Source organism: Heterocephalus glaber, unplaced genomic scaffold, assembly GCF_053883595.1.
Source record: "Heterocephalus glaber isolate CG9 unplaced genomic scaffold, H.glaber_assembly_v1.0 deba00000331, whole genome shotgun sequence".
Classification (NCBI taxonomy): Eukaryota; Metazoa; Chordata; class Mammalia; order Rodentia; family Bathyergidae; genus Heterocephalus; species Heterocephalus glaber.
Genome location: NW_028258142.1, coordinates 35,657,302 through 35,683,737, shown reverse-complemented (window position 1 = coordinate 35,683,737; position 26,436 = coordinate 35,657,302). Strand labels below are relative to the sequence as shown.

At 37.5% G+C, this 26,436-nt stretch overlaps 1 protein-coding gene across 3 annotated transcripts in view; it reads right to left on the bottom strand.

Annotated features, from left to right (window-relative positions):
* Epg5 (ectopic P-granules 5 autophagy tethering factor) overlaps nucleotides 1-26,436 on the bottom strand; it is a 109,096-nt gene that overhangs the window by 42,107 nt on the left and 40,553 nt on the right. For 2 of the 3 annotated variants that reach the window (XM_004855081.3, XM_013075928.3), the window contains exons 13-25: nucleotides 24,785-24,925; nucleotides 17,096-17,260; nucleotides 15,375-15,494; nucleotides 14,453-14,712; nucleotides 11,096-11,236; nucleotides 9,761-9,905; nucleotides 9,346-9,543; nucleotides 8,673-8,783; nucleotides 7,360-7,482; nucleotides 6,256-6,422; nucleotides 4,816-5,037; nucleotides 2,961-3,084; nucleotides 841-985 (exon numbers count right to left, since the gene is read on the bottom strand). In XM_004855081.3, coding sequence (XP_004855138.1) covers nucleotides 841-985; nucleotides 2,961-3,084; nucleotides 4,816-5,037; nucleotides 6,256-6,422; nucleotides 7,360-7,482; nucleotides 8,673-8,783; nucleotides 9,346-9,543; nucleotides 9,761-9,905; nucleotides 11,096-11,236; nucleotides 14,453-14,712; nucleotides 15,375-15,494; nucleotides 17,096-17,260; nucleotides 24,785-24,925 — 2,062 coding nt within the window. The remainder of the gene's footprint in view (nucleotides 1-840; nucleotides 986-2,960; nucleotides 3,085-4,815; nucleotides 5,038-6,255; nucleotides 6,423-7,359; nucleotides 7,483-8,672; nucleotides 8,784-9,345; nucleotides 9,544-9,760; nucleotides 9,906-11,095; nucleotides 11,237-14,452; nucleotides 14,713-15,374; nucleotides 15,495-17,095; nucleotides 17,261-24,784; nucleotides 24,926-26,436) is intronic. The other variant, XM_013075929.3, reaches the window with a different exon arrangement.

Sequence of the window (26,436 nt, the reverse complement as noted above, 5' to 3'; positions counted from 1 at the left end):
AAACGCAGTGAGAAACAGACAACTTGGAAACTTTAGGAATATGATCTGTTTACATAGTAAGTGTTCCAGATACAGAGAAAAAAAAGTTTATAAAGGAAAATACAGACTTCTCAATGTTAAAACTGCAAACCCAAAATAATTAATATTTAAAGTTGTACTTAATACAGAGTTTTATAAGGAAACTGAAAGCCTTTTCAAAGCATCACACCAGAAATGAACTATGAGCATTCCAGTCTCCTTTTCAGATAGGAACAGTCCTATATCTCAGTTTGGGGCAATGAAGTGTAAATGAAAAGTCTGTGAGCTGCTTCTTGAAAAGAATTCTTTCAGGGAAAGACCCCTTCCTTCTGACTGGAATGTGAATGTGGAGGGGACAACTCACACTTCAGCAGCCACCTTGAACTAGAAGCAGATGCTACTGTGAAAACACCCAGGCAGCAAGACAGGAGGATCAGGCTCCTTAAAGTTCTACAGAGGTCGGGTCGGGGATGTAGCTCAGTGGCCCTGTGCCTGACTGGCAAGCCCAAGTTCCTGAGTTCAATCCCCAGTACCACAAAAAAAAAGTTCTGCAGAGGTCATGAAGCTGCACCGCTGCTCTGAACTGCCTGTCTCCAAACTTCTTTTATGTGAGAGAAAATTAATCTCTGTCTTGTTTAACCCAGTACAGGTTTGGACTCTCACTCACAGCCTAACCTAGCCCTAAGTGAGAGACAAGTTAACAACTTCTAAAAAGCCATTCTCACTGTAGGGACAAAGTGTGCAAGCCTTAACCCTCAATGGCTCTGTTTGACTGGTTGATTCATTCATTCATTCATTCACTCAAAGGGGCACATGACTCACCCAACCATGGATCAGTGAAGTCCAGCTGCGCTAACAAGCTGCAGGGTGTGGCATGGGACTCAAGCTTGGCCTGTGTCCAAAGACCAACAGTTTCCTGGAACTCATGATATATGCGCTCCATGTTCAAATACTCCATCCACAGATCCTGTAATGGAACCACAGTACTTGAACTGACAGACAAATCATACATTCACTTAGAATACTATGCATGTAACTATAAAATAAACCAGTAAGTTTCACTATGAAGTGGCCCACTCCAAGTTCTCTCACATTAGGATGGCTGTATTTAAAATGGCCACTAACAAAAGTTGCAAAAATTTTTGACTGTGTACAATGACTAGAAAAAACACTAAGAAGCCTTACTATATGCATATTTATAAGCTGTATACATATACTATGGAGCTAATAAATTATGTGCATATAAGACAAAGGCAAAAAATAGGATACTTTGAAGACAAAGATTAAATATATATATACATATATATACACATATATACATATATATTGAAATATATTGAAAATAACCAAATCTGGATTAGATCAAGCTTCTAAATCCAAATACCAATTTACAGGAAATACAGGAGACAGAAAAACATGTTAAGCTACACCACACAGATATAATCAGCAAAATCCTGCTGCTTTTTCTTTTTCTGTTTTTTTTTTTTTTCGGTACCGGGAATCAAACTTGGGTCCTTGTCCTTGCAAGGCAGGCTGCAGAACCACTGAACTAAATCCCTAGCCCCCTGCTGCTTTTTCAATAGCTTATCAAACAGACTCTGAAATAAATCCTAATTCTTCAGACAGGTATGTGGTTCTTAGTGACTTTATCCCATTCACATCTCTGGTTCCATCAACCCCTCTCAGCTGCTATGTCTCATACCTTTTTGCACATGCTGTGTCTTTACACATGCTAGTCTTCCTACCAGTTAATACACTCTCTGCCGCTTTCCATCCCATACCTTTCCTTTCAACCTGGCTAACTCCCATTTGTCCTTTAGGGCTCAACTCACAGTTCACCACTCCTGCACAGTTTAAATCAGGGGCTGGTCCTCTATGTCCACCCAGCACCCAGAGCATTCCACTCCCAGTCTTGACCACAATATGTGATGATTGTTTAGTCCCCTATTTAACAATAAAAGTGCCTTTGAGGGTATTGTATCAGATTTTGGCATTAGGCACCTGTCACTTAGAAGGCACTCAATAAAAGAAAGAAGGGAGAAGAGAAAGGAAGGGAACAAAGAAAACAGAAAAAAGTCACAGATTCCTACTAGAGATGAAATACTATGTACAATGTAAAAGTACACAGGTTTAAGGATCCAAACAAAAGTCTCTCAAATCCTAGAGGTTCTTAAATCCCATCCTGGTGTAAAGAAGGGGTCAATCCCCAATACAGTTAAGCCCCTAGATAAAAGCATCCAAGAGAGAGATGCTCCAACCTGGCCACATTCCTTGTCCCCAAGCTGGCCATAGAAGTTTACAGAAAACTGAGATTAGAAGTCCAGGTCTGAAGAAGGGTCAGAGTCATGTTTGGGTGCTAGAGAGAAAACAGCTTACACACTCAGAGAGTAGAATCAAGTGGCTTCAGAAGGGAGACCTGAACTCAGACACTGGCAAGGAAGCCTCTTCAAAGATACACATGAGCTCCTCCCTGCAACTGACTTCCTACATAATACATGGATCCTTACAAAGCTTTCATGCTTTCTATGGTAGAAATGATTGTGTAAAAGTACTTAGCTGCTGATAATTAAAATAAGAAAGGATACAGTCAGTAAAGGCTACGTTTTTCGTTTTTTGTTTTTTGTTTGGTACCAGGGATCGAACTTGAGACTTTGCACTTGCGAAGCCAGGCGGTGGAACCACTGAGCTAAATCCCCAGGCCAACACTATGTTTTTTATGAGGTTGTAGAAAGCCTTAGAAGAGCTTTAGGCCTCTGGGTGAGGGCACAGTGGGACTGGAGATTCAAACGGGAACATCCCCCCAATACAATCATTTCTATACCTCTACAAAACGCACTGAAACAATGCTCAAAACAACAAGCTGTTTTACCATTACATTATGACTATGATCAGTTCAAACTGCACTCAGAAATGCTAAAAGTAAGATGCTGCCATAGATTCACCTGTTGATTCTGCATCACTTTGGCTAGCCTGTGAATATCATAATGCTTTGGTAAAGAAGGGATATAGGTATCTCCTTTTTGAAAACTTTCATCTTCTAGCCACAATATATATACGTTGAAGAGCCTAAAAGACAAAACAGTTACACAAAATATAAAAAGATATGCAGGCAAATCAAGTTTCTTGTATTGCTAGGAAATGTAGCACCACTACGTAGCAGTAAAGAAAGCTTGTAATCCAGAAAATATGTCTAACAACTACCATCCCTCCCAACAGACTCACAGTCCAGCAGGAGAGACCTGTCACAGATCATTAAAATATGATGTGATAATTGCTAAAACAAAAGGTTTGATGAAGGAGCTCTGAAAGCTCCATTAATAAAAGGTTAAATAATGTACACAGAAAAAATAACTGAAGGAGGTAACTACACCACACTCCTACAATCTGAATTTGGAGCTTTGCCTTCCAGAGCAATTTGGCCACAGTAAATCTTAGTTCTCAGAAAGTATTGAAACCATTTTAAGTCTCTTTATTGGAAAAACTTGCCAATTTTAAGGCCAATGGTCATTTACTGCCTTAAGGAATCATAAATAAAACTCTCTGTACATGTGTACCCTGTTTCCATTAAAAAGGAATAAAACATCAAAGCCAGTGCCTCCCAATAAAAAAATAGAAAGGAATAAAACAAGGGTAGGCTTACCAAAAATTCTCAATTTTCCAATAAAATCTTTTAAAAAAATATAATGATGTTTCCTTTCTTTATGTATTATTCTTACAAGGAACACAGTCCATTTACCTAAGATCACTGGTATTCTATGCCATTGCTTGCACTAAGAGAACTAGCTGGCACAAAAAAAAATTACTGGGTGGGAGACTAGAAGGTGGCATGGCATGGCTTCCACTCAATAAAGTGGAAAACTACCTGCTTCACCTCTAGGTCAGTGTATCTAGGAAGACAGATGTGGACAGGGTGGGAAGACGCTGGTATGTACATAGTTCTCTTTCCTACTCCTGACTCAGTGAGACAGATGGGCACTTTCTGAACATACCACAGAAGGGATTTAAGGGAGAAGGACTATCAAAGACCTTCTCGCCTGATCTAAAATGTTCAAAGAGAAAGCTTTCCACTCCTTAAGCCTGGTAAAAAAATAAGTTTTCCTTCAGCCATGAAAGCTAAGGGGAGGAATAATTCTATAGCTTACAGTGGGCCCAAAGGGCCTGAGGTAAACCAAGTCTGAGGCCTCAGTATTACATGAAATGCTAGGTTTCCTTATCGAGCTATTTTATAATCAGGCTTCATGATAAACAGTGATTCTTGTTAAGTCTTATTTATGACTAATTTTTGATTTATATTAAACTTAAAAATAAAAAGTGAAGAAATAGTTGGCAAAGAACCTACATTTGTCAGAGTTCTCAACCTTTTCGGTTCTGCAAATACTATGTCTGATTTGATAAGCAGTTTTGGGAGATGCCTAGATCCCATGGGGGCAGAGGGATTTGAACCATCGTTAAAAAGTCCTTCCCTAGAAATTTATTTCTTTTGCAGAGCTAGTCTAGCAGGCTCTGATAGATGCCTACTGTGACCAATTTGTTTGGGTTTATTTTTATTTTTACATAAAGAAATAAAACAAGCCCTCTGATTATCACTCAGACTGCAGCCACGGGACAGATGTACATCTAAATAAACAGGTGACGCATTAATGAGAAGCATTTCAAGGAGCAATCCTATATCAAACCCACAATCATTCTCAATCTTATAGGGGGGTAAGGGTAACACCTTGAGACTCTATCACAGCTACATGCTCCAGCACAGTACCTGTGCTGCTGAAAACAGAAATGGCTCAGTAACCTCCTCACCTCACGAGTTGTGTGTGCAGCTCTGGTGAAGTCAGGTAACCAGGAGTGCAAGCCTGGCTCTCTGGCAGCCCTTCGCTGCCCTCTGCTGGAACACGGAGGGCCTTGCTAGCAGCGTGGTGGAAGTCGGCCACCTCAGTCAGACGCCTCTTTAGGTCTTTCAACAAACTGATGTGAACGGCACTTTGAAAAAATCTTCTTCCAATACAACCATCTATGGGTAACCTTAAAAAACATTAGCACAGATCTATAACTTTTCAACATAAGATGTTCTTTCTATGTGGCAAAAACCAGTCAACTGACAAGACAAGTTACAATGGCTGGGTAATACACTATTAAATCTATTACTTCTACCTTTATTTTGAGGATGCAACAAGATGGTGTATACAACAACCCCCCATTTGTGGTTTCACTTTCTGTGGTTTCAATTACCCTCAGTCAACTGTGGTCCAAAAATATTACATGAAAAATCCCAGAAATAAATAACAAGTTTTAAATAACTTGTGTTACCATATATTGTTATAATCATTGTTGTACTATATTATTACTTATTGTTGTTAATCTCTTATTATGCCTAATTTTTTTTTTTTTTTGCAGTGCTTTGGATTAAACCCAGGGCTTCGTGCATGCTAGGAAAATGCTCTATCACTGTACCACAACCCTAGTGATGCCTAATTTAAAATTAGGATTTATCATAGATATGTGCTTATACGAAAAACACAGTATATCTAGGATTCAGTACTAGCCATGGCTTCAGGTACCCACTGGAGGTCTTAGAACATATGCCCCAGAAATAGGAGGGAATATTACATGAAAGAAGTTTTTAGAAGAATAAAATGCTACATAAATTCAAGGCATCATCACCATTTAGAGGAAGAAAACAGATTAAAAATGGTCTCTGCTCTTGAAAAATTTGCAGTCTGGTAGAAAATAGAAGTGACAAAGAATCAGCATCCTTATGTTTCTAAGGAGCGAGTGAAGGGAATAGAGGGGCTGGGAACTGAGATGCAAGGATCTACAATAGTAGACAGTTCCATTTGGCCAGAGGACCTTCTTATCCAGTGGAACTGTTAGGCCCAAGCACAACACAAAGCGTGGCCTGGCTCATACCTGCACTACTCATCACAAGGTCCCCTCATATAAGCTGCATGGTAGCCACACATGCAACCTTAGTTTGGGGAAATTTCTTTCCTTTTGGACTTCCAGAGGTTCTTGTGCTAAAATTTGTCCAGTTCTAGAGTACTGTCCTCTCTATTTTGGGGATAGAAGATGGTAAAGAAAAGTTGCCACACTATACCCCATTAAAAAAAAGATTTAGTCCAATAAATGTTAAAGAAAAAGGGAGATTCTTAGTTAGAGGTCACAAAGAATGACTCTGACTCACACTCCAAAATGTGAGAACACATAGATTCAGCAGTGGGTTCACAGGAACATGTACCATACCCATACTGTGGTCCTGGGCGGTGAAGATACAAGAGGAAGAACTTCTGCCAAATGAGTGGCAGGAGTGGGTGATCTGAAGGAGTGACCAGAGCCTGGTGGGCCCAGCGGTAAATCAGTAGCCTCTGCAGGGATGGGACGATGGGGAGCTTCAGCTGGGCCTGGGCTTTCTGCAAGAGAGAAGAGGCTTTAGTAATCACAAAATGAACACAACTGCAGTTTGCTCTATATGATCCAAATGAAATGCTAAACATTTTGTTTTCAACTCAGTAAGAAAAAAATGTCATATAAAATTCATTTCTACAACCCACTTACACTTCAACCACCTTGGCAGCAAGCCATGTAATGTAGCTTTCTGCTGTCAAGACATGTCACAGGCCCCAGAATCAAAATGGCTCTTAAGAGTCATCTAATCTAACCTCTTTCCATTTCTGAAGTTTCTTTGCATATAAAAAGCTATAAAGCAAGGTATTAGAATTATAACAAAAAAAAAATCTGACCCAACTTTATCAATCTTTTGGAAATTTAGATTTTAAAAGGACCTCCCAGAATGAATTCCTTAAGAGGCTCTGAAATCCAAAAGCTAAGTCTCTACCGTGAAATCTAAAATAGAAGCTCTTTTGATCTAAAGCCTTATTCCAGTCTTCTTCACACACCAGTGAGCCTAACAATCAATCAAGGTGTTTCTAAGAAGAAACTCCTAATTACAATCCAGATAAGAGACTTAGCATCTCAGTAGCTGGGGTCATCAATCTGATTTGTAATAATTTTCCAAGGGATTCTGATGCACTTGAGCCATGAGGGCAACTGTTGCAAAACAACAGTGATGCCTTCACTTGGGCAATGAACACATTCCTTGATTACTGGGCTATGACTCCAGTTGTTAAAAGAGCCTTGGGGTGCTTGCTTCAGCAGCACATTCACTAAAAGAAACTTGGGAAGTCAAGTGTGCACTTCAATTACATGAATATTTTAAGTACTGGTTTGGTGTCTGTGCTTTCCAAACACCCATAACAAAAGAAAATAGTTCACATGCTAAGGTGAAATCTCTCAGCACTAAAGTACAAGCCATCTCCTACCACTTGAATGCAGAACTACTATTTGCACCTTCAGAGCTTGGTCAGGGGTAAAAGTAGAGTTCATCACCAGTTCCCCTTCAACAACTCTTCGGAGCTGGGAGTCTTCTTCAAAGATGGATTCCATGTTTAGCACGGTCCATGCAAACCAGACCTGCAATGACACCAGCAAAGGGGAGAAAAATGAGCCACTGATTCCAACTGATACAATATATCCTGATCATTCACAAATTAAAATATTTTCTAGGGCTTGTGGTATAGGTCAGTGGTACAGTCCTTGCCTAGCATGCATGAGGCCCTGGGTTTGATCCCTGGCACCACACACACACACACAAAAGCCCTTTTTTTTTTTCTGACTGATAGCAAATAGTTTCTAAAATTAATATATTTAATACCCATCTACATTCTCCTCATATTTATAAAATTAGACAAAATGGATAACTGGAAAATGTTAAATTCTTTTGGAAAGGCTACTTTAGTACAAGGATATTCATTCACTCAACAGTATTTCCTCAGCAAGCTCTGTATATATAAGTAGAGGGCCAGACATGAGCTCTAACCTTAAGTTTTTCATCTATCAGACAAGAATGAAATATAAGGAACCAAAAATGTGAAGGGAGCCATGTTGAAAAGCTGAAATGGGGCACAGGGCTGTTATCAGATAAGGCCTGTGAAGAGATCAGTAGGAAAGATTTCTCTCAGAGAACCAGCGAGACAGAGGCACAGAGGAAGAGAAGCAGGGATGAGTTTAAGCAAAGTCAAGGAGTTGGTGTTAATTCGATCACAAAAAGGTATGAGGAAGGGCAGTAAGGAAGCCTAGTAGATGGTAGGATGTACTACTGATTTACATGATGAAACAGAGAAGTAATTTTACACACACAGGCTGAGAGCTAGTAACGATAAAAATAATGCTGTTGCTGCTAATGATGACAATAACAACAGCCAACACTTAGCGCTGACAATGTGGTGAGCACTGTTGTAAATACTTTCCATATAGGTGCAATCATATTCCCATTTGACAGCAATATAAGCAAGCTGCCAAAAGCACAGAGCTAACAAATGCCAGAACCAAAATTAAAATCCAGGCCATTTGGCTTCCGAGCCTACTCTTAACCTAAGTCAGGACACTGACCTAACCTCAGTTAACTCCTGTAAAACAGGAACAGTGACAGCATCTTAACAGAAAAGCTGTTGTGCCGATTAAGTTAAAAAATGCATTTATATGTAGCAAGTGCTAAATAAAGGTTATTGTTAGTAATTTATGTTATGTAGTAATTTATTAGTAAGGAAAACAACATTAAAGGTCATAAACATCACAAATGGCCCTCTTAGTAGACTTTGTACCTGAGTGGGTGTGGCCAGGCCCTCCACAAAGGAAGGAGTGATGTTGCCTGCCACGATCCAGCTCACCAAAGAAGACAGCAGACTTCGGTCACAGTGGTAACCTAAAGCATTCTATACCAGGAACAGAGAAAGGAAGCTTTTTAAAAAAAATTTTATCGGGGCCGGGGATTTAGCTCAGTGGTTCTGCTGCCTGCCTCAAAAGCGCAAGGTCCCGAGTTCAATCCCCAGTACCAAAAAAATCAGCCTAGGATTTAGCTCAGCGGCACTGTGCCTGCCTGGCAAGTGCAAGGTCCTGAGTTCTATTCCCAATACCGAAAAAAAATCTTATTAACTCTTTCAAGAACATTACCAATTGTCTCACTACAATGGAAGATTCTATTACGACACAAACTTGAGGAAAGAATCCAACTGCACCACAGTCCCAGGCAGTGTACCACAAATAAATGTAATATGCAGAGCCCCTCCTGGGTGTCCTCTACCTTGACTTCCCTGGGATCCGTGCTAGTAGACTATGATTACTGAGATAAGACACCATTAAAGCAAGCTTAAAATAAGTAGTGGCCACTGAGTAATACCAATAACTGTTTATTTAGGAGAATCTTTTAGAAAGTCACTAGTAACTTTTAGAAAGTTACTAGTCAGTGAATGAAACCCAAATTCTCTAACAGGTTACCTTATGTTGCTGGTAGAGTAATTTCTGTACACAGTCTTCCTGCATCAGCTGAAAAGCTGTTTTACACAAGTTATCCATGAGGAAGAGGATGGGCTGTTCTCGGTACCAAAGATGCTGGCTTATGAGAGCCTGAACCCAGAACTCCAACACAGCAACAGGACCCACTTCATTGGGCTGAGTGCTTACAAATATGTGTGCCTGTAAGAAGCAGCTTAGCTAATGAGAAAGGTAATAGCCAGCCTCCCACTGTTAAAACACCAACAAAATATACCTCCACTAAAGCTCAAGTACGTTGGCTTTCTGAGCCAAAAGCACTGCACAACATTCAAAATGACATCATAAATGTGCTAACACCAGAAGTTTTTGGTTGGGAAGAGAGGCAAAAGTATACTTAGGGGCTTTCGAGGGCCCTAACCTGGATCATGCTGTTGAGAAGCTTCATGTTGTCCCCATGGCTGGCTCCTGTTAGGTGCTGTGCCACTTTGTGGGTGACCTGCTGTGTGACACCTTGAGGTACACCGCTGTCCAAGTGTAGGAACAGGAGAAGGTGTGACAAAAACCTGCCAACCACACAGGATCACACACTTTACCTTCCCATCAGGACTCAGCAGAATTGTCAGCAGTTAATTACATATGAGGAAACAGAAAAATGTTAATTGGTCCCATTTTTGGACCAAAATGCTACTTAGAGATTCTGATAAATCTTCAGAAATTTCAGAAGAATACAGTTTTCATATTTAATGTGGGTTAAAAAGAATTCTATTTACCTGTAGAAGTGTAATGAATAGATCCGACACACTCAAACACAAGCAAATTAAAGATCATTAGAGGAAAATTCCTAAAGGATCACTATTACCTCCAAATCTCTCTAATTAACAGATTATCTCCACTAATCAATAGAGATATTTTCCAAACTGTTCAGTTCCCAAACTTCCCTACTGCCTAGGATGTTAATTTTTACATTTTAAAAAGGGAAAGAGTTCCTCTGGGCCCTAACACTTTCTACTAAAGTCAAATCTGCAGGAGAGGAGCATGAGAAACCATACTTTATGAGCTCTCTCAGGTGATTCTTATCACCAGGCAAGTCGGTGACATACTGAATGAAAAGACACACAACAAAAAAACTATAATGGTCCCCTTGTACCCCTGAAAGTACCTACCCCACTACAGGGCTCCTCCATATCAAGCCCCTGCTCCTTGGACATAATCTTCTTCCCATCTTTCTTTGTATCTTATTTGTCTGCAACACTACACTACACTGCACTATACACAGTGTAGGCAATGAAAACATGTTTTGCTATTGTTAAAAGAGCAATGCCATCTGCTGCTCAATGTCAGGACCACTATTCCCAAAGTTTCAGGGAAATAACTGCTCTTTAAAATACTAATAAGCTTTATTTGTGCCCCTTCTTTTAAGAACAATGTTGCATTATGTTCATTTGGATAAACTGTGATTTAACAACTGATTTAAATAAAATACTTGCTTTCACTTAAAAACAATACTAATAAGCTTTAAATAAGCAATCCAAAGTTAAATGAGAAGGGAAATATCTTTCATGATAATAAAACTGGAATCATTATGAGACATTGTTCACCAACCTGCATTCTAAAGTGGGGTACAGCAGTTTTCTGCCTCATAAACACACTGTTGAAATACTCCATTTTTAGTTCAGAAACCAGAAGACATAGTCATTTGTACTCGCTGGGCTGTTTCTGAAGAATGCCTCCTGCACAGAGCAAACATACTTACTGCTCATTCTTCAGAAGGTAACACTGGCAAGGGTAGAACAAAGGCAGAATCTTATCCAGGATGTGCACCACCGTTCTCAAATGCCTCGACTGGATCAGAATTCCCAACAGTGGGATGCCCTCTACACAGAATTTCACAATGCTATGGAAAAGAAAGGACAGTGAGTACACAAGGTAGATAGTTCATAAAATTAAATTCTTATAGATAGTATAGGTTATCAGCCTATCAGACGTGGATTAGCTCAGGTCTCCAACACATTTTTAAACCCAATCTTCAGACAGAAATACTAGACTCTGAAAGTACAGATACTTAAAATTTCATCTATATTTTCACTTTATAGGTGAGAAAGGAGACTATTATGCTCAAATTCACATAATTTCCTAGGCTATGGTCAAAGTGTTCCAGAACCCAAGTTTGCAAATTTCTATTTCAGAGCACCTGCCATGACCCTATTTTGTTTCTCAAACAGTGCCTCTTCTAAGAGTCTTGGGCACTCTCCCTGTTTGGACATTCCCACAAGTTACTACAACAAAGGCAAGATTCAAAAATGAACTTATTCCCTCAGTATAAACTGGCAAAATTCTTCTAATACCAATTTGGCGTAAAAATTTTTTGTTTTTGGTTCACTTTGGAGACTCTATCCTTAAATAATCTCAGTTATAGAAAAAGCTATAAAAGATGGTCCATGTAAAGATAACTACAAAACTCAAATACAAAAATGACAAGTAAATTTGGAGAAAATCTATTAAATGGGAATCTTACTGCATCATTTTAAAATAGTATATATGGGCCAGGGATTTAGCTCAGTGGTTCCGGCGCCTGCCTCGCAAGCTCAAGGTCCTGAGTTTGATCCCTGGCGCCAAAAAAAAAAATTGTATATATGATAGTAAAGGGCAACATGGAAAAATTTCCACTTATAATGATACCAGGGGAAAAATACAAAATTTCATACTCGTGATTACAACTACTAATAAAAAATGTTAGATATTCTGGGCCTGTTAGGCATGTCTATCATCCCAGCTACTCAGAAGACTGAGGCGGTTTGTGTTCAAGACCAGCCTGAGCAACTTAGCAAAACTGTCTCAAATTCTTAAAAAATTAAGAAGGGCCAGGGATGTGGCTCAGAAGTAGACCATTTGCATAGCATCTGTGAACCTCTGAGCCTCTGGGTTCAATCACAGCAACACAAAAAAGAGACAGGGGGTGGGGGGGGGGATAAATCATGAGGAAAAAATATGGGATAATGTCATGCCAAAATGTTCATTTTATTAGAATGGTAACAGTGAGTGGCTTTTTCTGTATTTTCCTAATTCTGTGGTTTGGTTGTATTGCTTTAACTCTAGGGGAAAAAATCATTTCAAAAAATAAAACACTGCAAAGGCTTTGCCATGATGGAGATACTTAAAGTATTAGAAATGAAAAACAAAGGAAACAAAATTAAATACACATGAGAGCTTTAAAAAAAGATCACAGGAAAAACTATTAGATAAAAATAAAAAGAAAAAAGCAATTATAGAATGGGAAAGATTCTGGATGATTTTCTGTCCATTACTCTCTGTGCTGTCTGTAATGTCATACTAATATACAATTTATGTCTCTGCCTACTCCACTCCACCCCAACCTAGGCCCATTCATAAGATTATTTTAAGTTACTTCACTACTCTAGAACACCCACACCAAAACGACTGCTCATAGGGGAATCAGCCCAAATGGAAACACTTTATTCTCACCCTCAGTCACATTCAGGATTCAGTAATCAGCACTAAACAAATACTGTATGTATATTTAGAAAGAACCCTTATACAGTCCTGGAATTGAAGAAATCATAAAACATGCTCAGAAAACTGTACTCAAAGAATCTCTATTCAGACAGGAAGAGTGCTATATGTATTACAACCCACTTAAGTGTCATAAAGTCAAAAAAATATTTCCAATTTAGAGATGAAGAATCTGAGGTTCAAGAAACTATTAATGACACTAGAGCTACTAGGAACAACGTAAAATGTACATTTTTTTAATTCATCAAGTTTATGGGTACATTTTAGGTATACAATACGATGACATTTATCACTGGGAATGTGTACCTTTACAAGATATATCTTGGTACTTATTTTTTCCCCCATTCCCCTGCCTCCCCTCCACTCCTCCACTCCTCCCTATTTACAAAGACTTGATTTCCATTTTTTCCTTTTCTCATATTTTTTCCTTTCCCTTCTTTCCTTTCCCCTACCCTTCCCACTTCCCCTTTCCCTTTAGACCTTTTCTTCCTATTTCACATTGTCTATTATACACTCTGATTCTTATTTACACTTGCAGTTTCTCACACCAGAGAAACTATTACGTACTTACACATGTTTGTCCTATTTGTTTCTAAAGTGTACATTCCTAAGGGCCTAAATAACTATCTCTCCTTCATTAGACAACTGTCTCTCCTTAGATAACTTTCAAATTTGTCCATAATTTGGCCCTACCAACCACCTAATCACTTTTGTTCTCCAACAGGAATCATGTGCTTCAATCAAAAATGTTTCCTCAACTTATTTCCTTTTCTTACCTTCCCCACTCAGATATTGGATGCTCCTTCCCATATTCACTGCATCTATCCGAATTTGTTGAATATCTGCTAAGTACAAGTTCTAGAGACACACAGATGAACAAGACAAAGCCCTTACCTTTTACAAATAAGCTCTACGGATTTATTAAAAATTTATTTAAAATGTGTGCACTATGTGAGTGTCCGTGTGCATAAATATATATATATATGGAGGTGCAATAAACGAACATGAGTTAATCTAAGCACCATTTCCCCTTGATAAACTATTAATTAAAGTTTAAAAGCTTATCTGGATGTCGTGGCATACCCCTGTAATCTCAGCTATTCAGGATTCTAACACAGGAGGATCACAAATTCAAGGCCAGCCTGGGAAACTCTGAAAAACCTATTTCAAAATAAGATTTTAAAAAATAGGCCAGAGGGCTAGGGATTTAGCTCAGTTGTACCACGCCTGCCTTGCAAAAGCAAGGTCTTGATTTCAATCCCCAGTACCAAAAAAATTTTAAAAAAAGAATAGGCCAGGCATAATGACACATGCCTGTAATCCCAGCATTTGAGGCAGAAGAATCACAAACTCAAGGCCATCCTGGACTAGTGAGCCCCTGTCTCAAAAAAAATAAATAAATAAAAAGGCTTGGAATGTGGCTCCATGCTTGCATAGCATGTGTGAGGCCCTAGGTTCAACTGCTAATACAGAGGAACAAAGGGGGGGGGCCTATCATTTGGTCCTAATTACCTCTCTATAGGTTTAATAGAGGCCTCCGATCTTGGGAAGTGAAAGATGAGAGTCTAGAACACTGTACCTGTGGCCCACAGTCGTCATGGATAAGGCAAGGTAACAGCCAATGGGCATGCCTGCTTTCACAGCCTTCAGGAGAGGATGAAACATGGGTGACTCTGTCATGTCAGGCACAGTGCTGGAGAAGGGAACAGCTGGACATTTCTGTTGCATTCCATAATCGTTTTTGTGCAATTTTAACCTCAAGATCAAATTCCAAGCCCATTGGTTAAATGAGGTCTCAGGAGTTTCTCCGTATCGAACAATGCTGGCCAAATAGGAAACCTAAAACAATTATTTATTTCACACCACATTAATCACATACAAATTAAATCAGTAAACTCATCTGTCATCTCTTTTTATGATCAATAATGCCTTTGAAGAATATACTATTTACTGGCCTTCAATTAATGTTTGTTACACTGCACTAAAGCAATTTCTCACTCAGCTGACCACTTCCACTTACCTTCTAGTCACTTTGTAAACCTGATTTTAGCTCAAGCAAAAAAGAAGTGATATAAAAGTTAATACTCAAGGAATGATGTGCTGGTAAGTTTAACAATCAGTTGGGGTGAGGGGGTCTCATTTATAGCGTTTGCCAATTTGAGTGATATAAAAACTCCCAGTATAACCAATTTCAAGCTACCAATAGTTATTTTAACAACCTAGCTTGCAAAGTTCCTAGAAATTTAACAGTCCGTTCTAAGCCAGTATGAGTGAGTGCTGGCACATCACTAGACCTCAACGCAAATTCTAGAATACCAAAATGATTATGAAAAGGCTACTTTTAAAGGAAAAGGTCTTTATCTAACCATAGGAACCAATTTTAATCATTTAAATTGTCAGGAATGTTCTTAGAAAACCCAAGGATCAATACTGTAACTTCATCTGCCCAGGCCATTTGTAAACAAAGACTTAAGTTCGTAATATATAAGAAGAGGAAATACCTGCTTCATACTTTCAGAAATAAGCCCAGCATATGGTTTTTGTGCAAGATACTTCTGATAAGCTTCAAGGACCATTAAGGCCACTTCAGCATGGACTGCTTGATCCAGATGAAGGGTACCCTTTCAAAGAGAAAAATAATCATAAACATACCATCTTATGTTTATGTGTACTTTGTTTTTTGCAATTGAACAAGGAATTAGGCAGAATAGTAAGAGATGGTCTTGGATACAGAAGCTAAATGTTCCAAAAATCACATCCCCTAACAGTGAAGTTATAAAATATAAATAAGGGGAAAAACTGAAATCTAAAGAGCAATTACACTGCATCATATAGCTCTGAACATGAGTTATCCTCCACTCCAGCCATAAAAAGCTATCTTTGAATGAAATCTCCCACCCCACAATAGAATTCTGCAAAGACTTTGGGTTGTAAGTTAAGGAAATTGCCAACTACGAAAATGCTTATTATTAAACAAAAAGATATTTGATAGATTAAGTCTACATTCCCTTTTCCTGTTCCATCATCAATGAAAATAAGTAAGACACTCAACAACACAGGTTAAGATACTTCTTCAGGAATCTGAGGTTGTCTATGGAATTTCTCATCCAGCCTTTCTTTGCAGCTTTTGAAAAATCCACCTACTGATCCTTTCATAGAAAATAATGTTTCCAACTCGAACAGTAGTGAGGAGACTGTCACAGAGGAGTCTTCATGCAGCTCTCTGAGAGTGGGAAGGCATTCAGAAGATGTAAAGGAGGAGAACAGCCCCTGTGACTCTCACCCATGAGCACTTCGGTGAGAGCAGACCCAGGTGAATCCACAGACAAACCCAGGGAGTCAGGGACAAAGCTCCCAGGCCTCATTCTGGACAACAGGCATCAGATTACTGCAAACTCCATAAGACAGCTGCAAGGATTTAATGACTTGCTCAGAATAAAAGCTGGCAGACAGTTGTAAAGGGCTGAATTCTTCCCAGTTTTCCTTTTAAAATATTAGTATTTTCATCAAGCAGCTAATAAGGCCTATAATAGGCAGGAAAGGTTTTTAACAATCAAAATCACTTGACATGGCATCTTTGGAAACACATGATATATAACAATCTTTAATAATAAACCAGTAATAACTACAGCACTGAGTAATTAACATGTGCCAAGAACTGTCCTACATGTTTGCATGTCCTCACTTGTTGAATTCTTACAATATCTCCATGAGGTAGATCTATTAATGTCAATGCTTACAGAAGAGCAATGGAGGCCCATCGCATTCAGGAAGCTTTCTCAGGGAGCTTCCTGGTCACACAACCAGGAAGTAGTAGAGCTTGGAAGAGACTGAGGCAGACTGGCTCAAATTCAGGCTTATAATTAATACACGAAGCTTTAGAAAACAACTCTGGCAATGACATGCAAGACAAATTCAGGAGGAAGAGAAACCAAGGACAAGAAAGGCAATTAGGAGGAACTACAGTAACTAGCCAGAGAAAATATAAGAGTCATAAATGAACTAAAGAATAAAGGGAAAAATTTCCAACACAGAACAATGCATCTTCATTTATAAGATGTTCACTCCACAAAACAGAATTAAAGAAAAGGTCCTAAACAAAGACACAGCTAAAAGAATTTGCAGAACTTGCAAATGATACTCAGAAATGTTAAAAGGTTTGAAGAAAATGCTTTCTTAAAATGGAATTTCCAATTCCTGCAGAACTTTTTTAAACACATACCTGCTCAGCAAATCCCCAATTCAGTCCTTCTAGAATAACACAGGCCAGTTTATTCTTCACTGCTGTCAGGTTGTGATTCAATAACCAATCCCGAATCACAGCTATCTCAGAGGCAGAAGGTTGCCAAAGATACAAAGGCAATTCTTTAAACAAGTATAAAGAAACCTTATTAAAAGAAAACAGTAATAATTAAAATCAGGACTTAGAGACAACCCCATATTGCCAGAATACATTTTTAAACTGTTTGTAAATGGGGTTTTTTTCCCAAGAGGAAGTATTTTACACTAGTGAAATAAAAATCATGGAAAATTAAATCAAATGGACTCAAACTGATATGCCAAAAACACACTTAGCAACCCTCTGTAAAGATCAATAATTTTAAATATGTAAATTGATATGCTTCATTTTAGCTAAACTACAAATTAGACACAAATTTTATTAAAGCCAAGGGAAGGTCACTCATTTAAAAAAAAAAAAAAAAAAGCACCAAGGGCCAAGGATTTAGCTCAGTGGTTCCACTGCCTGTCTCGAAAGCGGAAGGTCCCAAGTTTGATCCCTGGTACCCAGAAAAAAAAAAAAAGCACTTTAGTTACTTCTTTATGACAGTTAAAAAGCTATTTCTATTTAGCTCAAAGCAATCTGTAGGAAGGGGTATAGAATATAAGAAGTAGATGGGGATACATATGAAATATGATCCATCAAAAGTGGGTGACTTCTGGTTCACACCTAAGCTGACATTTATTCTTTTAAAACTTTTAACTTAATCTCCCTAATGAGTGTATAATACGATCTTGTTACTATACTGATTAGTATTTTTCTGATTCTAGTGTTGCACACCTTTCCTTGTGCTGTACTGGCTATTTATCATCTTCTTTTGTCTACTTCTTAATTGGGTTGTCTATTAATGAGCTGTAAGAGTTCTTTATATATTCTGGTCATAGGTTATATATATTGTAAATATGTTCTGTTTAAGGACTACTTTTCAATTTCTTAATGATATCTTTTAAAGTTCTAAATTCTGATGGAATTTCATTTATCAATTTTTTTCTTTTATACATATTTTTTGTATCCTAGAAAATTCTTGCCTACCCTAAATTCATGAACATTTTCTAATAATTTCTTCTTAAAGTTTTATATTTTAGTCTTTCATATTTAGGTTCATAGATCCTTTCAAGATATTTTTATGTATGGAAATAAAGGGTTGAGGTTAATTTTTTACATACGGATACCAGGTGTTCTAGTACCATTTGTTGAAAACACTATCTTTTACTCTATTCTTGAGTTGAGTTTAGGTTCTATAAAATGTTAATGTTAAATAATCTTTAAAAAAATCAGTGGACCATATATGTTTGGTTCTATTTCTAGATTCTATTTCATTGATCTATATGTCTTTCTTTATACCAACATTGCCTTGATTTCTGTAGCTTTAGAGGAAGTCTTAAAAGTAGGTAATAAATGTCTTCCAACACTGTTATTTTTTTTTCTTTTTACTTTTCTAGGTCCTTTGTACTCCTACATAACGTTTAAATTTCAATATCCAATTCTTCATTTATAGCAAGTATACATAAACATGAATTTTTATATATACCTTGTGTTTTCTAATCCTGCTAAATTCAAATACAAGTTCTAGGGGCTCCTAGAGATTTCTTAGTATTTTCTCAGTCGATGATCATTTCATCTACATATAATGATTTTACTTCTACCTTGCCAATCCTATGCTATTTGTTTCTTTTTTTGCCAGACTATTTTGGTTTGGGCCTATGTTTCAAAGTTTAATGGACAGATGAAGAGTAGGCATATCTGCCCTTGTTCCCCACCTTAGGGAGAAAGCATTGTATCTTCTCCATTCATATAAGGCGTTTTTGCTGGAAATATGGAGTACATGTCTTTTATCTGTTGAGAAGGTTCTGTTCTACTTCTAGTCTCCTTATAGCTTTTACCATGAACAGCTGTAGAAAATTTAGTGCAATACTTTTTTTGCAACTACTGACAGGATCATATAGCTTTTTCCTTTCCTCTGTTAAAATGATGACTTAGGGGGATAGATCTTCCAATGCTGAACCAATGCTGCCATCCCTATAATAAAACCACTTTCTACATACTGCCAGATCTGACTTCTAATAGTTTGTTTTGTTAAACAAATTTTTATCTACGTTCATACTTTTTTCTATTATCTTTCTTTATCCGGTTTTAGTATTAGCACAATGTTGATTTTCTAAAATGAGGGGAGATGTGTTCCTTTTTTCTGCTTTAAATGTTTGATATAATTCATCAGTTAAAATGTATATGAGCCTGTTGTCATATAGGCAGGTTTTCAAGCTAGGAATATAGTTTCTTTAATAGGTGCTATTCAAATTTTATATTTCTTCCAGTGTCAGTTTTATTAATTTGTCTTCCAAGGTACTTCATAGAAGTTGTCAAATTTATTTCAAAAAATATTTTTGTAATATGCTTTCTATATCCTTTTAAGTTCTGTAAAATCTGTAATAATGTCTTCTAAATCTTGATATTATGATTTTAAAAATGTATAATTGATATTGTGTAATAGGAAGAAAAGGTCTAAAGGAGCAGAGGAAGTGGGGGGGTAGGGGAAAGGAAAGAAGGGAAAAGAAAAAATATGAGAAAAGGAAAAAAAAAATGGAAACAAAATCTTTGTAAACAGGGAAGGGTAGAAGGGGTGAAGGGAGGGCAGGGGAATGGGGAAAAAAATAAGAACCAAGATATGTCATGTAAAGGTACAAGATCCCAATGATGAATGTAACTGTATTTTACACCTAAAATGTACTGATAAATTTAATGGAAAAAAAATTTTTTTAAATAAAAAGAGTGGGTGACTTAAAACTGGATTATGGGTATAAAACGATTTATTATATTATTCTATTTTTATGTACATTTGAAACACTCCATACCTTACTTTTTTGTTAGTATGTGTTTACAATACATGAAATTTACATTCATTTTGAGGGACTGGTACTTATATATAACATATCTTAATCATTTTTGATCCGCTTTTTCTCCTCTCCCTACCCCTAAACCTTTCTTTGAACGCCTCATCCTACTATAAAAAGTCTGCTTTTTATTTTACTCTTTATTAATGTGTTTCTCATATGAGAGAAATCAAGAGATAGTTAGCTTTCTGTGTCTGATTTAAGAAATTTTTTAAATCCTCTTTACAAAAGATCGACAGCAACTATTTTTTAAATAACCTATCTATGGATGCAAAATAAGATAAATCTGGGTTCATTTAATAAAGTTTCCTTTAAGGGAAACTGATCAGAAGAACAATTCATTTATAATGCCATGAACAGTGCTGTTCAATGGAAATATAATTGTCACATATGAAATTGTAATTTTTCTAGTAACCCCCCCCCCTTTATTTTGCAGCACTGAGAATTTAACACAGAGGCTAGTGCATGCTAGGCAAGTGCTCTATCACTGAGGCATATCCCCAGCCCTTTTAAAAAATGCTTTGTTTTGAGATAGGGGATTTCGCTAAATTGTCTGGGCTGGTCTCAATCTTGAAATCCTCCTTTCTCAAGTAGCTAGAAACCTGAGTAGCTAGAATTATAGGCATGGGCTGCCATGATGTAATAGCCACATTTTTTTAAAGCCAAAAGAAACAAGAAAAGGTCCAAAAGGGAAAGGGAAGCAGGCAGGGGGGTGGGGGAAAGAAAAAGAAGGGAAAGAAAAAAAATATGCTAAAAGAAGGAAAAACTGCAAAGTTTTTGTAAATAGGGAGGGGTGGAGAGGTGGAAGGGAGGGAAGGAGAATAGGGAGAAAACAAGAACCAAGATATATCATGTACAAGTACAAATTCCCAATGACAAATGTGATCATAATGTATACCTAAAATGTACCAATAAACTTAATAGGGAAAAAAAAGCCAAAAGAAACAAGTAGAATTAATTTTAGTATGTTGTATTTAATATGATATTCAAATATTTTCATTTCAACATAAAATTGCTTAAAATGATTAAGATATATAAAATTATTTTGTTCATACTATGTCTTAGAAACTCATCAAGTTTCTTAGAGCACATTTCAATTTGAAAAGGTCATATTTAAGTCATAAAAAAAATCTGAATGATCCCATAATTGTTAAACAAAATTCAGTCTGTTGCCAAGACTTCTCACAAAGAAAACTCCTGACCTAGATGATTTCACTGGTATATTCTATCATTCAGAGAATTAAGAGCAATCTTGCAAAAATTATTTCAAGACAAGAAAGGGAATGCTTCTCAATTCATATCAGGGTAACATAACTCTAGACCCAAAACATAATAATAAAAAAAATTATAGATCAATTACCTTCCTGAATATATGCAAAATTACTATCAATTTGAACCCAGCAATATCTAAAAAGGATTACACATGATCAAGTAATTTTTTTACTCCATGAAACAGTGATGATTTGACATTTGAAAAACTAAAACTTCAAATTTGACAGACAACCAGTCAATGTAGTTCATGACATTAATAAAGGAGAAAAATCCTAAGATCATCTCAATGCATGCAGAAAAAGTCCTTAAATACTCATTAATTTAAAAATAGCCTGGGAAGAGTACTGAGCCCTTTATGTTCCTTAGAATTAGTCTGAGTGTGGCTATTACCTACTTAAGGAATAAATAACTAAAATAAAATAAAACTAGTATAAAAATTTTAAAAATAAAAAATAAAAATACCAATAAGCCAGGTGTGGTGGTGCATGCCTGTAATCCCAGAACTTCGGAGGCCGAGGCAGGAGGATCACCATGAGTACAAAGCCAGCCTGGACTACATAGTGCGTTTAAGACCCACCTGAACTACACAGTGAGACCCTGTCTCAAAAGAATAAGTTTTTTAAAATAGTAAGAATCTCAGCAAACTAGAAACAATTCCTCAGCCTAATTAGATCATCAAGGGAAAACCTACTGCTAACAGCCTTAATGGTGAACTCTTTTATGGTGGTGATGAAGACGGAACCCAGGCCTTGTGCATGCTAGGCAAGTGCTCCGCCCTTGAGCTACAACCTCAACCTCAATGGTGAACTTTTGAACTCTTTCTCCTATTACAGACAATGAAGCAAGAACATTCACCCTTGGGCCCAGGATTTAGTTCAGTGGTTCTGCAGCCTGCCTTGCAAGCACAAGGTCCTGAGTTCGATCCCCAGTACCAAAAAGAACATTCACCCTTACAACTCTTTCTATTCAATACTGTAATGAAGGCTCTAGCCAAAATATAAAGCAAGAAAAAGAAATGAACGGCACAATGATTATAAAGAAAGTCTAATTAAGAATTCTAGTAAGAATTTTTTCAATAAAATTTATATATTTTTAAATATATTAATATTTTCACTGAAAGTCAAAGAAATCACTAATTTTACTTGAGATTGTAGGAAAAGATACCTGGATTTCACTAAGGTAGAATGTGTGTGTCCTCAGAAGTATACCAATCTTTAAAACCATAGAGTAAGCCAAAGGAAAATATGACATCACCTTGCAAGAAAGTTGTCAGCAAACACACCACTAAGTTTTATCCTCTAGGATCTCCCATAGAAGTTGGTCCTAGTTAACAGCTACCTAACCAAGAGCAGTCTTCACACAGGATGTGCTGTCATGCCAGGCCTCTCCAACGTTATCTTCAGGCCTACTCTAGTAAGTTAAAGTTCAGGGACCCTGGGTACAGCTCATTCCCAGGCTGTGGAGCTAGAGTCTGAATCAAGCTAGCCCAAAATCAAAGCCATCGTTGTTTCTACTGAAGGCATGGGGGGCTCCAAAAACCTCAGCAAGTTCACAGAGCACAAGAAAACTACACACATAAATTGCTAGTACAGGTATATTATACATGTACTCTAAAAAAATCGTGGGTTCCTACCTTTACACTTATAGTTAAGCCTATTCCTGGATACAATTTACTACTAGAAGTGCTTTGCCAAATTAAAAATGTATGTAGTTGTTGTCAAAACCAGAAAGATAATGGGAGAAAAACATCATGAGCTCAATCAAACTGAATCATGTGATTCAATGTACAATCCTCCACAGTTCATTCTATGACAGTATCTCTCAGAAGCTTGCTGCTGCCAGGGATTTAGCTAAGTGGTTCCAGCACCAGCCTTGCAAGTACAAGGTCCCAAGTTCGATCCCCAGTACCAAAAAAAAAAAAAAAGAAAAAGAAAAGCTTGCTGCTATATTGAACTGCATGTGAATGGCTTTTCACCTCAATGTTTTTCTTAAAAGGGAAAAGTAGTTTGTACTGCCGCTGTGAAAAACAGGATGGTGGTTCCTCAAAAAATTAAAAATAGAATTATCATATGATCTAGCTATTACATTTCTGAGTATATATCAAATAAATAAAACTAAAAGAAGGCTCAAAGAATATGCATACTCATGTTCTGGCATTACCGCTAATAGCAAAAGGCAAAGCAACCATGTATCCATCAATAGAAGAACGGGTAAAAACATGGTATATAAATACAATGAAAACTTATCTGGGCTAAAAAAGAAGGAAACTGACATATCTACAAATAGATGAACCTGAAGGATATTAGGCTAAGTGAAATAAACCAATCACAAGAGACTACATATATATTTATATGAAGTTTCTAGGAATAAGCAGATTTGCAGAGATAGAGAGTAAACTTGCTTAGAGGTAAAGTGGATGGAAGAACACAGTACAATAGCTAAGTTTATGAGGTTCCTTTGTGAGTTGAACAAAATGCTCTAAAATTAACTGTGGTGATGGCACATAACTGAATATACTAAAAGCTATTGATAAATGGACTTTAAGTAGATGAACTCTATAGTTATATGAATTATATCTCAATAAAGCTGCTTTTAAAAACTACATAAAGGTTCCAAAAGGGAGCGCAACAAATGACAGAAATAAACTACATCTACCTTATCCTCAACTTAAATTTCTATTTATAAATATTTTTCAGTACAGTAGTTTTTTGGGGGGGCTTTTTTGATTTTTTGGTTTTTTTTTAAGACATGGTCTCACCATGTAGTTCAGGCTGGCCTTGAACGTGCAGAGATCCTTCTGCCTCAGCCTCCCAAATGCTGGGATTACAGGTGTATGCCACTGGACCCAATTAATATTTTATTTTAGACATGTACTACTTTTAATTTTGCATTTGACTGATTTCAACAGGGCCCTCTTTCTCAGTCACAGCTGTTTCCTCCAAGTATAAAATATAAAAATTATGAAAGCCAAGCCAGGTGTGGTGGCACATGCCTGTAGTTCCAGCACTCTGCGAGGTTGAGGCTGGAAGATCTCAAGTTTGAGCACTGCCTGGGCAATTTAGCAAGACCCTGTCTTAAAATAAAAAATACAAATTATAAAAGGGCTGGGGATATAGCTCAATTCCCAGCATTAAGGGGGAGCCCCCAAAGAATTATGAAATCCAAACAAATTATGAAATAAAAATTCCTAATTAATGATCATCTAAAAGACCTGTTACTGAGGTAGGTGGGAAAGTAAACTCTGAGGAGACTTGAGAGAGCCAATCCTAGCTTTTTATAAGCAATAGCTAATCCCAAATTGGCAAGGCACATGTCACAGAGCCTAGAACACAGTAACGGTTAATATCAGTTTTTTCCTCCTACTGCTCCCTTAAGTGACAACATCATTCCCAACAATCTTCCTATTTTTGCATCACTCTATTACTTCAGGATTAAAAATGATGACCATGCCAACAGTCAGTGCCCTTACCATTCCAACCTGGTCGATGGTTTCTTGAACTCTGTCCAAAAGGATAGAAATGATCTCAGGGTGAACAGCTGTGATGGCCCCCAAAAGCTCTCGACCAACTTTTGAAAAAGTCTCTCTGGTGGACAGGCTGACGTAAGACACCTAAACGAAGAGTGGAAGGAGAGATGGCGCATTTAATAGCAATTATCAGTCAAAACACATTTCCATAGTTTTTTCAAACAAAATAAAAAGAATCTAACATTGAGCCTCAGTTCACACTATGTTCAGAGAGGTACCAGAACTCCAGACAGCAAACTGTCTGCCCTGAGGCTGGAAGGTGAGAACAAAGGGAATGCTGGAAAATGGCAACTATTCCTAACAATGGAATCAAGAGCTGGATTAAAACATGTATCCCAGCTGGCCAAGGTGGAATATGCCTGTAGCCCTAGGGATAATAGTCAGGCAAGGTGGACCACTTGAGGAGTTCGAGGTAAGCCTGGGCAACAGACCAAGACACTATCACAAAAAAAATAAAATAAAATAAAGGTTTATCAGTAGCAATGAAATGGTCCTTTCAATGTCAAAGCCCTTCTTGTTTTGAGGAAATCAAGAAACTGATGAAAATCATGATGCATTTCACTGAAATACATGATCTCTCCTATACAAGAGCTTCTAAAATATCAATGTTAACTAATTCCTCCTGAACTACATCTTTCAAACTATAGCTTACAATCCACTCATGTCAATGGCCAGCATTTAAAAAATGTAACAAAATAGAACAGAAAAATAACAGAGAATAAAAAGAATAGAAAAACTTAAGAATGCACCATAGGGTAGGTGTGGTGATACATGCTTGTAATCTCAGCTACTAGGGAAGCTGAGGCAGGAGGATTACAAGTTTGAGGCTAACCTGGGCAACTTAGTGAGAACCTGTCTCAAAACAAAAAGGGTTAGAGATGTAGCTCACTGCTACAATGCTTGCCTAGCACATGTGAAACCCTGAGCTTAATCCCCAGTATTGTCTTCCCCCTCTCTCGGCAAAAAAATGCATCACAGAAAAATTTATTATTTCAATTACACATAAAGGGTCAGAATGTAATATATAATGTAGTTTTACTGTGACTCTTGGTCAAAACACTGGAAACTATTTAAGAGCATAAATACTACTTCAGGGCAGGAGATTTAGCTCAGTGGTTCCAGCGCCTGCCTCGCAAGCGCAAGGTCCCAAGTTCGAACCCCAGTACCAAAAGAAAAAAAACAGCATAAATACTACTTCAACAGATCTTAAGAACGTCACTTAATACATGTGAAAATACATCTCTTCCTAATTTTCTTAGACCATGAAGATAGTCTGGAATTCCAGATCCATCACAGTCTTAACCTCATGTCCAGTTATGAAGGATCAGAACAGTGTACTTGAACTTGGAAAGAACGTTAGGTCACCCAAGTCTATCATTCTCAAGCTGACATATTAGGGAATGATAATAAACTCAAGGAGAATCTTCTTTCAACAGCAGGAAATGAACTATGCAAGGATCTCATCTCAACCTGCCATTTCATAGATGAGGGAGAGGAAGTCCACAGTGCTAAGTTTTCTTTTCTTTTCTTTTCTTCCTTTGTTTTAAGATAGACTGTATTACTCACCTTCCCTTCACTGGGCAATATACCTGCAA